The sequence below is a fragment of the Ceratina calcarata genome, unplaced genomic scaffold (genome assembly GCF_001652005.2).
Source record: "Ceratina calcarata isolate Rehan_Ccalc_2016 unplaced genomic scaffold, ASM165200v1 scaffold291.2, whole genome shotgun sequence".
In the NCBI taxonomy this organism is placed as follows: domain Eukaryota; kingdom Metazoa; phylum Arthropoda; class Insecta; order Hymenoptera; family Apidae; genus Ceratina; species Ceratina calcarata.
The window spans coordinates 757101-771263 of record NW_017151492.1 but is presented as its reverse complement, the minus strand read 5'-3'; the positions used below and the strand labels follow the sequence as shown (position 1 = coordinate 771263).

At 35.0% G+C, this 14163-nt stretch overlaps 2 protein-coding genes across 2 annotated transcripts in view; one reads left to right on the top strand and one right to left on the bottom strand.

Annotated features, from left to right (window-relative positions):
* The window catches only part of LOC108623827 (ABC transporter G family member 20), a 15670-nt gene extending 8281 nt beyond the window's left edge, over positions 1–7389 (top strand). The window contains exons 2-15 of the mRNA XM_018022642.2: positions 550–679; positions 811–1055; positions 1166–1343; positions 1431–1524; positions 1886–2077; positions 3177–3262; positions 3338–3569; positions 3751–3928; positions 4087–4202; positions 4280–4350; positions 4429–4517; positions 4965–5141; positions 5235–5321; positions 6326–7389. Coding sequence (XP_017878131.1) covers positions 576–679; positions 811–1055; positions 1166–1343; positions 1431–1524; positions 1886–2077; positions 3177–3262; positions 3338–3569; positions 3751–3928; positions 4087–4202; positions 4280–4350; positions 4429–4517; positions 4965–5141; positions 5235–5321; positions 6326–6534 — 2058 coding nt within the window. The 5' untranslated portion in view covers positions 550–575 and the 3' untranslated portion in view covers positions 6535–7389. The remainder of the gene's footprint in view (positions 1–549; positions 680–810; positions 1056–1165; positions 1344–1430; positions 1525–1885; positions 2078–3176; positions 3263–3337; positions 3570–3750; positions 3929–4086; positions 4203–4279; positions 4351–4428; positions 4518–4964; positions 5142–5234; positions 5322–6325) is intronic.
* Positions 7390–10644: 3255 nt separating this feature from the next.
* Nmnat (nicotinamide mononucleotide adenylyltransferase) overlaps positions 10645–14163 on the bottom strand; it is an 11194-nt gene continuing 7675 nt past the window's right edge. The window contains exon 6 of the mRNA XM_026812607.1: positions 10645–14160. The gene's annotated coding sequence lies outside the window, so the exon portion shown is untranslated. The remainder of the gene's footprint in view (positions 14161–14163) is intronic.

Here is a 14163-nt window from a genome sequence, read left to right as displayed (position 1 = left end):
ACTTATATAGAAGCACGGCATTTACCATTTTTCCTCTTCAATCGATTTTTTACAGTAACTATATAATTAGAGGAATAGAAAAATTGTAGAATAAGGAGCTTGTTGCACCCGCAAAGTGGGTATATGCACGCAAATACATAGAATTTTAATAAAACGTTTCCAGTGGTGCGTTCAAGAAAATCCGAACGATGGAATGTCCGATTACTTAACAGTGTTTCGTTCAATTCGCTGCTACGAGCTCTTTAATTTTCCTTTTTCTGTATAAAGCCCATGGAATGACTCCCATAAATGGAAATCTTAGGAAATTAGACTTTGATCACCGGTTAATGATTGACAACAATGTTTAGCGACATTTTTGTGTGCATCAAAACATTGAAATACAACTTGAATATTTTTAATGTGATAGAATAAATAGAGCAGAGTTCTGCAACGATAAATCAAACGTCGAATATAAAATTGTCATGAGTCAGCAACTTATGCATTCAAATGCGAGACCTCGGATATCTTTCATTTGTTCATGAAAAAATAGAGCATGATTTATGTTTCTAGGTCGTTTTTAATCAACGCCTCGCAAAATGGTGGTGCAAAATGCGGTTATTGTTAGGAATGCCGTGAAACGATATGGAACCGAAAACCAGATCCTGAACGGTTTAAACTTAACCGTCCCTAAAGGTTGCATGTGCGTAAAATACTTAACATTTTGTTAAATAGAATTTGTCATCTTCATTAAGCTTTCATTTTTTAATTGACAATCGATCTTAATTATTTTATCCTTGAATAGAGCTTATTATTTCAAATATTGGTGCACAGATATGGTTTACTGGGTTCAAGTGGCTGCGGCAAAACCACTTTGCTCTCCACTGTGGTAGGCGTACGGAAATTGGACAGCGGTGATATATGGGTGCTGGGTGGCAAACCAGGAACAGAAAATTCAGGGATTCCAGGTCCTCGAGTCGGTTACATGCCGCAGGACGTGTCACTGGTCCAAGAATTCTCTGTAATCGGCGCCTTTTACTTCTTTGGCAGAATCAACGGTCTCGATGACTACACGATCGGTAATCACCCTCACCCCTTTCACAACTTTTATTAAAAAATGTGAATGGATAAAAAAATTTCGTTTTTCTACTCATGGAAGTTTTAAAATGCTTTTGAATGTTCGTTTTAGAGGAGAGGTTTGTGTTGTTGAAGGACTTGCTTCAGCTACCGACCAGGAATCGTTTGATAAAACACTTGAGCGGCGGCCAACAGAGAAGAGTGTCCTTCGGGGCAGCGTTGCTTCACAAACCCGAGCTCTTGATCCTTGACGAGCCCACCGTCGGTTTGGATCCGGTTTTAAGGGACAAGCAAGTATAATTTCATTTCCTTACTCCTTTTTGTAGACGCGAGCCACAGGAGAATAGCGTAAACGTGAATTCCGTGTTTGCATGTAGCATTTGGAATTATTTAGTGAAGATCACGCGAGAGGAAGATATTACGGTTATCATTACTACGCACTATATCGAGGAAGCGAAGCAGGCAGACAAGGTAAATCGTAGTCAATTACTATCGTTTAATTCTACTTGATGTCGATATTTGCATGAGGGTATTTATTTCTTATGTAAGACTTTACAGAAGACAATATTTTTCTTTATACATATTTAACAACTGTGCTTATGCTTTTCCAGAAAATGGATAATCGCATAAAGTGTGAATGTAAACTATGTGAAATATCATATATTTTGTACAATTCCTTATCGAAGTTCTTTTTTTAGAATCATATCAAAATTATGAATTTTAATAAAGATCCGTAGCCTAATAATAATTAATGCTTATCTATTTTTATTACTCAATATAGTAAGATATTCTATATATAGAATAGTTAACAGAAATAGTCTGATGTTATTAGATTGGATTAATGAGAGGCGGCCTGCTATTAGCTGAATCATCACCGAACGATTTATTGGAGCGATTTCAAACCGATTCGCTCGAAGAGGCATTCTTGCAACTGAGTCAAATGCAGAACGACCACAGGACGATTCCCTCAATCGGGATCAACGACATCAGCATGGATTCCCTTTATAATGACTGCCCGACCAAGGTTTTTCTTTCTTCTAAATCTTATCTCAGTTTTAAGTGCATCGTCATTACTCAGATTTTTCATGTCCTTTAAATAGCTACTAGCTTGGAAATAATTAGATCAAGACTAACAAGTTTGATCAGTGCTAGTAGCCAGTTATTGTTAGATGTAATAAAAAAAAAGAACAAATGATTAAAGATTTCCTGTAATTTAAGCACGTATATAAATTACTTATTAACATTTTGATTAAGTTGATGACAACGCATGTGTCGCGTTCTGATCNCGTTGTGATGCAAATCTTATTCGACTGGAATACACTGAGTAAGAAACTAATGCAGCGATCAATTTTCCTCTACCATTACTCTCGAGACAAATACAGGTATAAAAAACGTATGAATTAAGTTTTTTAACTCTATGATCGTTTTATGCTTAAACGAAAGTTTACGATCGTTTAAAAAAAAAACTGCTTAGAATACTGAGAAATAAATTCACTTTAATTCAATTATCATACAATTCGATACCTTTTCATGCATCACATATATCACGTGTATTAATTAAAGTGCCAGCGATCTGTCCGAAAGTGAACAGCGACAATTTCTAGTTTTTATTTTCCGTTTGTCAACAAGATCTATCACCATCTCATCATATTTTTCAAGATTTCTCATTTTCATCAGTTTGAAATTCTCTGGTTTTGAACTGATTTCCTTTTTGCCATTTTCGAAACAAATAAGTTCAGATCGATTACTATCATTATTGTTATTATTATTATTATTATTATTATTATTATTATTATTATCAAAACTGATGTATTTATTCGAAGATCAATAATACAGATGCGAGCTACTCGAGTGAACACAATTCTTGATCAACTTCCTGAAACTTCTTATTATGCATTATTTACATTCTTGTTTAATAACAAACAAACTGTGGATCTTTATGCAAAATGTTATGACATCAGTCAAGAATTGCATTTTAAATAGAAATTTTTTTATTAATTCAGTTATCTTGATGTTTCTTGTGGTTTTTTATGCACCACGTGTCGTGCTTATATTTTTCGCGCATATAATTTTCTTACAAATACATGAAAGTACACATGAAGTCTAACAAATTCATTTTTCAGAGCCACTGGCAACTGCGTAGTAGCAGGAAGAAGAAGTGTCAGGCTTTACTCGTTAAAAATATGCTTCAATTCGTGCGTCATCCAGGGTAAACAAGAATACTAATAATGATAATTAGCGAGAGGAGTGGGTGCGTATTGATAATGCATGATTCCTTTCCCAGGGGAGTATTGTTCTCGCTTGTACTACCAGTATTACAAATGATACTATTCTTCTACGCGATCGGTCGCGACCCGAAGGGACTGTCTTTATCTATAATAAACGACGAGGCGCATAATTGTGATTACGGTAGATACCGAGGCAATATTACTTACGATGAGAATGATCTAACATGCAGCTTCGTCGACATTAGCTGCAAATTCATACACGGAATAAACAGTTCTGTCTTCAAGAAGGTATGTAAATAAGTTCCAACTATAATTTCATGGAGCTTAGGAGCTCATAATAATCATTGCCCATTTTAATAAAAAGGGTTTAGTGCGTCTTATGATATTCATTTTTTATATGAATATTCTAATTGCTTGGAGATGGAATATTCTCCTATAGAACTGATAAATATTTCTTAACTTATGCCAGGAGTATTACGATACCTTCGATGAAGCAGTGCGGGAAATTCCAAGGGTTAAAAGCGCCGGCACAGTACAGTTCCATAAGAATTTCTCGTACAGCTTGGAAGACAGGATATTAAATTTCATTGATATGGTCGATGAATTTATAGTTAGCAGTCAGATCGTTGTTACCTTGTACAGCCCAGGTATGTAAATTTAAAATGTGATTCAATTTCAAATTCATATTTCTGAACGATATGATTACCACCATTGCAACTTTTTTCCTTGTCTCGTTGAATGTGAATAAAAAAGGAAATTACTGGTTTATTTTTCTAACAAAGTGATTTTTCAATGTTTTTTGCAGACAGACAAATTGCCTTGTTTACGCAGAAGCAACTGCAAGACAGTTTTAGCGACGTATACGAGGAGATCATGAAAGAATGTAGAATTTCTCCAAAATACATCCGTACACCAATACGTGTCCGTATTTAATGAGATGAACATTTATAAGAAACATACATAAAGAACATAAATATTTTTCTCTTTTGATGTTTCAGTACGAGGAGGCAATTTATGGCACCAACGATCAATCTTACGTATCTTTCGTTTATCCAGCATTCATGTTATCGTAAGTATTAGTAGTATTCTGAATTATCAGTCCTCTAACATATTTTTAAATTATTTAAACACTCTTAATACTCTGCAGAACTTTGTTCGTTTTGGCAACGTCAATTTCTTCAAGTATAATTATAACAGATCGTAATTCTGGTGTATGGGACCGAGCCCTAGTTCAAGGTAAGTTTTTTAAACATCATTAATAACTTATTTGCCTATTATATAATTCTGCCTACTCACCGAGCTAATATTATAGATTTATTAACGTAGTAGCATTGCCGAAGATCTGAATTACTATTAACGATTATGCAACAATTCTCTGATAATTTATCCACATTTATTATAATATATTTTATATGTTCGTTTAGTGTATAAAATGATTTACAGAAAGATGATTTCAACTTAATTTTAACTTTAACTTTATTAATGGGTAGAGCCTTTCTTGCTACATAAATAACAATAATTAATACAGTTCTGTGCGTCAGAAAAACAAAAAATAAAATAAGGCATCAGAATAATAATAATTTTAATAGAAATTTTAAACAAATTTAATTAGTATATTCATAAATATTAAATAGAAATATTATAGATTAATAATTAATTTATCCGTATAATGTATGGAAATAGGTGTGACGACAAATGAGATTTTAGTTACCCATCTGATATCGCAGCTCATGATAATTGTTATTCAAGTGTCGACTGCATTATGCATATGCTTCCTGCACTTCGAAGTGGAGTGCAAGGGTTCAATGACCGCCGTAATTTGGCTGACCCTGCTCGAAGGAATCTGCGGAATGATGTTCGGTAAGCGTGCGGATTAATTCGCGAACACGCGTGTCAGAAATTACATAATCAAACTCGAATGTGAGTTGATATCACGAGAACAATCATTCGCAGGTTTCTTAATATCAGTGCTGTTCACCTCGCATACTCTGGTCAATTATGCATCGTCTGGCAGTTTTTATCCGTTGATACTTCTTTGCGGTAAGATTCAAGGTAAGTTTTTTAAACATCATTAATAACTTATTTGCCTATTATATAATTCTGCCTACTCACCGAGCTAATATTATAGATTTATTAACGTAGTAGCATTGCCGAAGATCTGAATTACTATTAACGATTATGCAACAATTCTCTGATAATTTATCCACATTTATTATAATATATTTTATATGTTCGTTTAGTGTATAAAATGATTTACAGAAAGATGATTTCAACTTAATTTTAACTTTAACTTTATTAATGGGTAGAGCCTTTCTTGCTACATAAATAACAATAATTAATACAGTTCTGTGCGTCAGAAAAACAAAAAATAAAATAAGGCATCAGAATAATAATAATTTTAATAGAAATTTTAAACAAATTTAATTAGTATATTCATAAATATTAAATAGAAATATTATAGATTAATAATTAATTTATTCGTATAATGTATGGAAATAGGTGTGACGACAAATGAGATTTTAGTTACCCATCTGATATCGCAGCTCATGATAATTGTTATTCAAGTGTCGACTGCATTATGCATATGCTTCCTGCACTTCGAAGTGGAGTGCAAGGGTTCAATGACCGCCGTAATTTGGCTGACCCTGCTCGAAGGAATCTGCGGAATGATGTTCGGTAAGCGTGCGGATTAATTCGCGAACACGCGTGTCAGAAATTACATAATCAAACTCGAATGTGAGTTGATATCACGAGAACAATCATTCGCAGGTTTCTTAATATCAGTGCTGTTCACCTCGCATACTCTGGTCAATTATGCATCGTCTGGCAGTTTTTATCCGTTGATACTTCTTTGCGGTAAGCATTTAAATAATTAACTATTGGCGTGACGTGCAAATAAGTATTACTGGTTTATCTTATTCAATGATTAATCGATATTTTGTTTGGCACATGAATGCGCTATGCGTTAAGTAAAAGATTAACGTATTCGTAGATTAGATTAGACAGAGGGGTAACAGTATATCATGAGTTTTGATGATTTTAAGGAATAATTTGGCCGATTGAGGGAATACCGAAGTTTCTCCGATGGTTCAGTCTGTTTCTACCGTTGACGATACCAGGGAACTCCCTCAGAGGAATCCTGCAAAAGGGGAACACCGTGGACGAACCGGAAGTGTACATAGGATTCATAATAGTGACCGTATGGATCGCGAGTTTAGTGTTGATTTGCCTGTACCAATTGAAGACAAAGTAAAAGTGAAAGAAAGTAAGCGAACACTTAATCAATAAGAAGAAAACCACGGTGCAATAATTAAAGAAAAAAAATTATGTTTCCCATGACAAGTATCACAGGGTTAAATTCATCTGCTGTTAATTAGTTAGCAAAGGGTTAATAGTTACGGGGAATCGCGTTTTTATACAAAATGATTGTAAAGCGTCGTTTCGATGTTAGCCGATAAGGAATCTAATTTTAATTTAAACAGCGGGTCGCGTATCGAGAGTCGAAGCTGCGTTTGTGATAAAACTTGTTCTTATTGCGATCTTCGTTATTACACGTGCAAAGTATGTACCTACTATTTCGATTTAGGTTTTATCTTAGTTTTTTTCACTGTGTTATAATATGTTGTGCGAATTGTAAGAATAGAGCGAGTTACTGATTGTTGATAGATACGTAAGGAAAGGAATGTTCTTTCAACGACCTGTGCATGTAAAACAGCACGCCTTGTCAGTGTGAAGAAACGCATTTTAAAAAATGTATTTTTTTTTTACTAGTTACTAATTCTTCGATGTTTTTAACTGGTAAAAACTTGTGTTGAGTGGTATGTGTCGGGATTCGTGTCGTTTTACTTTACAAGCACAGACATTACCTCATACTTTTGTTCTTTCGCGAAGCTTTCCGTTTCTACAGTTCTGGGATCACATCCAATAAGTCCAGATCGAAGCTCGATCTATAAAAACGTGATTATCAGACAGTGATCCTACCATGCGACCAGCGTTCGATGACGGGTATTTAAATTAAACACATTGTAAATAGGTAGACGGAACAATAAAATATAGGAAGATGGAACGATTAAATGATGGAATATGCACAGATTTTGGCATCGATTAATTATAATTCTTTCATTTCCGATTTATTTACCTTCTCTTACACATTTTTTTGTCATAGTATACAAACATATACAACGTGCGAACTATACGTGTGTATCTTTATGCATTTTTTTTTCTTTTCCGTAACTCGTTCTTAGGCTGCAGTATATTTATAGATAATTCTACTGGGATACGTCACATCGACCATCGATTCTGGAACGATTCGGCGAAACGAATGGAAAGTAGTGGATGTAGCGAGGAAGAAAACTTAGAAAGGAAATAGTCGAGTCGATACAATTCAAGTTAATATAAATTCAACGATTGTTCTTTCGTCGGTTATGGTTCACCGAAACCATTTCATTGACACCAAGTAAAATATTATCGATGATTCCATAATGCGTTTATCTTTTCGACATTTACAGCCGTTTTTAGCGAACAAGTCTTTTGAATAGAATATTTAAAAGAATGTATGCATCGATTAAGCTTTGTACTCCAAAGATTCAAGATCTGTGTTACATAAATTATTTTCATTCAATAATAAATTTATGATACCCAGTTTGTTAGAAACTTTAGTGTTAAAAAGTTAGTTAAAAATACGTGCAGCGACAAAATCCTTTTCTGGCTTGACGAGAAATACGTCGATCGAGTTTGTCAAGTTCGCAGCCAATTTGCTCTGAAATTTTTTAATTACACTCTGGAAGAACTCGTCAGATTTTTTTTTACACAAAGATCCACTTCAACTTTTAATTACACTCGTGCCAACTTCCGTTGCGACGGGTTGTTAACACTTTCAAAGATCCCCGCTGTCGTTACAGAATCTATCGTTGCGTATGAAAAAATTTTTTCCGATACCAAAGAGTTTTTATATTAAAATCAATTTAAAGTGAAGTCGTAATTTAATTCCGACAGTATAGTAAAGAAGGGGGAACGTAAATCCTTGGAGTGCAAAGTTTGAGTATGAAAACAGAGAAATAAAATCATTTTGCAATCTAAGTATTTGTAGCCTTTATAATTTGTTAAATCAGAAATTTAGTGAAAGTAGAAAAAGTTTAAAAAATATGGATGATTCGCTAAACACGTCAAATTCATTTTTGCGCTTCCGCAAATTCAAACACTCCGTTCTCTCTCACTCATACTCTATCATCCTTCATATTTTGCCAATGTATACAAAATATGTAACTGGTTATTTTGATTTTCCGTTATATAAATCTGCCCTCGTATCGAGAAGCTAAAATCTGAAATCTCTTTTCTTTTGGCTTGCAACATCGACATATTTTGCAGAACCATACAAAAATAGTAGTTGCTTCTAATTTAAATAAATTGGTTGTATCCATATTGTCCTAAAAAATAAATCCGTAATTTTCAACATGGAACTGTCCGCAATTTTTATTTCGACATTAAATTTCAAAAATCACTGACTGAGAATCATAGCGATACAAGTGAATATTTTAAACTATCCAATTAAATGTTATCCAATATTTAAACAATATCATTTCATTAGTTCCAAATATAAATCAATTTTTTAATTTCCTGCACGTTTAGGTATCTCAGAAAATAATTGAAATTTGAAACTCTGTAACTTCGAAAAACATGATTCCTTTTTATAGTCAGAACTCGGACCACACAAATAATCATAGATTATTATATGTTACGTCGCTGTGATTCTCGGCCTGTCAACTGAGCCTATAATTTTGAAGCTGATTATTTAACCGCGTGACCATTGATTTATTTCCGAAACGACATTAAAAATTGGCCGAAACCAGTAAATACCAAAGCATGCGTCGTAATCAATGTGTCATTAACACAAACGTAATTAGACGCCATCGAAGAGACGATGCAATACCTACTGCGATTAGGATTGTCGCGAACATTGCGAAATGGTAATAGTAGACACGCAGTCTATGACAAATGATAGAAGCGATAAACGTTATTCGCGTAAGAAAGTATAAATACCGTTAATAATAACGAGCTTAAATATAATCTTGGTATTACAAAGCACTTGGTTAAAAATTGGTCGAAATTAGATTGAGCTCGGAGTAGAATATCGCTTTTAAAACTGTAGCACATTTAATATGTTTAACAAATGCCCAAGGCTCATAGAAATTTAATTAATCATTTTAATTATTTGTTTCTGAGCTTCGCTTTGTACATTCGCCAGCCCAAAAACGAAATTTGCAATCAGTAACGTACCAGATATTAAGTTCCGTTTTTGATTAATAGTTGAATAATGTTTCTGGACAAGCTTCTGAGTATTTGCAACAATAAGATTGGAATTAGTTTAGAAATCCACACGGTTGGAAATTTATACATTAATACAAACTTTTATATTTGTATTTGCAAGATTTTCTTAGCTCTCATCAGTTATGAAATGCGAATGTTAAAAGGATAGGATAATCTTTTGATAGCAAATAGTGCTGAGGAAGCAATATCCCAAGAAATAATAATAAAATTCTATTCTACAATATCTCATTGTTATTTATTAGATAAATACGATTCCGACGTCAAAACACTTAAAGCTCAATTCAGGTACGAGTCTTTTTTAAGGATTACAAAAATAAGAAAAAAATGTTCCTTACCTAAGTACACAGAATAGCCTGTATTCTTCACTGTTTGAAACATGAAACAATTACCTAATAAAATATTCAAACTTAATATAAAATTATATAACAAAATACTTAATAACAAAACTCTGAATGATTCGAGTAACTCTTTCACTCTCGCAATAAGATAAAAAATTATAAAATAAATTAATTTCATCAGTCCTACTGGTTTCTTCTGAACGAATATGAAATACAAATTATTATAGTTTCACCTGAGAATTAACGAAAGCCCGATCGAGATGGTTGCGATTCAAAATTGATGTTCGATACATGAATGCCGGGATTGAAAATAAATCCGTCAAGCCTCCCCAGCACTGTCGGGCAAATAAAGGGAAGAGAGAAACGCATGTACGTAAATCCTAGTCGCGGCCGGTCGCGCAACCGAACGGAACGTTATATAGACACGCAAATACTAAAGCTCTGAATGTTCACGTAGTAGGCGTGTACGGTTCTTGTTGTTGTTGATGTAGCTGTTGATGTTGTTGCTGTTAGCCGTGCTACTAACGCGACTCGGGCCGTTACTACCGCGATTGTTAGTAGCAGTATTAGTACGTATAGCAGTAAGGCATGGGCCGCATCGGATTGGCATGGGTCGAGCAGCAACGAGACAGTCAACTATCTGTCTTACAGTAGGCATGCAGGTTTTGCTGTACCCTGGAAAACACATATCACATGCCCCATCAGAACCGAACCACGCATCGACTTCTATCACGCCATCGGAATTTCATTTTATCGCTTGTCTCTCGTCTCGTTTCTCTTTCTTCCCTTAAACGTACGACGTCTGCTTCGAACGTGAGAAAAAAATTGAGAAAGAGGCTGGAACTTGATTGCCTTTGAACACGTTCACATACGAATCTGTCAGAGTCGATCGAACTCGACTCACGATTTGAACAGGGGATCTGAGAAGTTTCTCTGGGACACTTAAGATCGATTCGGAGATGTGATTTTAGATTCGAAACGAAAGCTGGAAGACTCAAGATTTTCTGAAGACTCGAAGTGAAGTAAAATTGTGTGGCATATGGAAGGCAGACAGGATTCTCTATTTTAATTTGCATTAATCAAATCCTTCTTAGATCATCCCTGGATCTTAGACATGAATCTTTGGCATTGGTACATGGTAATTACACTAATATCACAAACACTTTTCTACTGCATAAACTACATTAATACTAATATCAACTTGTAATCTGACTTAAACTCTACTTGTTTTCTCAATTCGTAACTGTGCGAAACATTCGGCTACACTACTAATCGAATGCAGCGTGAGTTCCTCGTTTCTCTTTCTACAATTTTTCAAAACGCTTTTTGGCACGAACACTGAACCAAGAAATAAGATCAGTTAAAGACAGGAAGATCTGAAGATTATTATTGGACAGAGCGATTGCATGATAGAAGTCGTGATGGTCAAACACATTTCACATGTCTCACGAAATAATCGAAAAGTACAGACAACAAAGAAACGAACGATACAGGAATATAGAAAAAAGAAGCGGAGTCGGTCCAAAAAGATACAAGGCCGGCCTAAAGCCGTTTCCTTTTTTTCTAATCGTACTCAGGAAGCACTTCTCTAGTGAATTAACCCTTTGCGGTCGAAGGCCGGTATCATTCCAGGTAACACTCTGATATAATCATTTACGATTCTTCGCATCCCGATAAAAATAAATAGAGAGACGTATCTTTTCTAAAAATATATGAATAAATAATTGCGATCTCATTCATTTTTATATTATATACGATTAATGAGTTGCGTCCCCAAAGGGTTAAACAGTGAATACCGTCAGCTTGAGCATTTTTTCGCCACCCTCGTCTATCTACGTTACAATACAAATAACAAGAAGAGCGGAACGTAGTTTGCTCGGTACGGACAGGGGTATTACAAAAATTAGGCTTGCGTATTAATACTAACAAAAAGGGTCGTGATCAAAAGAGGGGTGGTAGTGTTCGAAAAAAAAGGTCACTTAACTAACGATGAAAGTTTGAAAACACGATCGACCTCGAGTTTTATTCTTAATAAAAAAATCTGTGCTCTCTCACAAACGTTAAGATTAGACTCCTTCGATTTCATGAACCGTTTTCAAACTTTATCTACTTGTGAGGGGAAACAGATGAAAAAAAGTCGTTTCATTCGCAAAGATAGTGGCTCGCCGAAAATTACTGGCAAAATGGAAATTAGGCACTATTAAAAATACAGGTACGCTTAAAAAGCTCAGCGGTTATACCAAAACGAAATATTCATTTCCATTGCACCTAAACGTTGCGATTAAGCCCTGCGAATCCTTGTTAGGACACTTTCAGGCTTTATAGTTTTCTAAGTGGAAGGAAACGAAATATCAAGGTATTACTTTAAATAGAATCTTCTATCTATATTCTCTATCATTCAACAAGCGGTATGATCACAGTTAGATGCAGTGGAGTTCGTCGACGCGGTCAGAAAATATTCGTAAAAAGATAGCAAAGACGATCGTTGGATTTCTCAAAGCGAGTCTTACGACAAAGATAGGCGCATGTCACCGTGCAAACAAGATACAAAGAAAATATGAAAAAGGAAGGAGAGGCAAAGAGAAATAGAGAGAGAGAGATAGAAAGAGAAGAAGAAAGACTAAATAGGAAACTGCGCTTGTCAGATGTTTTATTATAGGAATTTCTCGAAGGAAAGGAACACTATTGTTCCTCCCTCGTAAAAACGTTCCGATGTGGGACGATGTGACGGAATCAAAGAACGTTTTCTTATCGTCGTCTCTCCCCTTCCCTCAATCTCTCCTCGGACTTTTAGTCAGAAAAGTATTCTCGACTTAAAAATCATCATACCGAAATATGCCGTTCGAGAGATTAAAAAACACGATGTCTACAAAGGTATCAAAAAACAATTGGCACGTTCATAATAAAAATGTGTGTCTTGGCAGAGGTGTGTGTGTGTGTCTGTGTGTTCGTCTGTATACAGGCGTGTAAACCGCAGTCAATTAATTAATCAATTAATTAATGAAACGTCAGATTCGCCGAACAGACGTAATTCATCATCTTGGATTGACACGGCTTGGCTCCGATTTCGAAACGGAATCGCGTGATTATTATTATTATTATCTTCGTTTTTCATAAGTCCTTCTTCATACGGCGAAATGTAAACCGATGAGATCAGCAAGTTCCATTGGTAGCGACTTTAATAAAAGAATCAATCACGTTCTTCGCGATCGATGTACCGCAACCCATCGTAGCGTATTACTTATTTACGTAGTTTGTAGAATATTTATAATAAATTTGAAATCGCTTTTCTTTCGTTCAATATTGACGAGTTAATTTTAGGATTGTCTCGATAACTTGCTGTCCTCGGTGCTCGTGCGCAGTCCAGAATCAATTCCTTTTTCTATCATCTCCTTGCGACGATTTCTCGATCGCTTCAGTTTTACTTCACCTCCGTCAAATGTTTCTCTCCAACGCACGCAACAACGAAACACCTCGTGATTTATTTAATTCGCTTAATATCATAATTCAGCGATTCTTAAATCAGTTCGTTAACAGAATATTAACATATATGTATATCGTTTCTTCTTTCGCTGGCCGTTTCTTTTAGAGGAATTTCTCCAACAGCTCTTCTATTCACGACGATCAACGTGCGATTCAACAATTTCACGCTCTCTCAGATCTCACAATGTCTCTTCTCGTTTCAAACTCTTCAAGAGTGTTGTCGCGCGAACACCATCATTATTAATTAAATAGAATCTGTGATTAGGATCAAATTATAACATTCTGGCACTCCCTCCTCCCTCGGGAAAGAACCTGTTTCCCGAGCAATAAATATATTATATATTCTTTGTATATATGTATATGTATAGATACATATACGTCACTGATCTCTATGGAACACTGGTTAGCGGATGTGAAATTGAGTACCACAGACTAGGTAGCCAACCATACCAATTCACTGTCCAGTGTTCTATAGAGACTAGTGAGATACGTATATTCGTTTAACTATGTCACTATCGTAATATGAAAAATCTCGTGTTCCTTGAAGACGATATATCGATCAGGATTATCACAACGGTTGATAAGTTCGCGTCCTAGGGTTTGCAGCTGGTCTAACAAGAGTTCAAACTAATTCTGTGTCGTGTATATAATAATATATGTATACCGTATAATATATATATATATAATTATATATATATAATATCTTGTAACTCTTTTTGTTTGTAACTAATGTG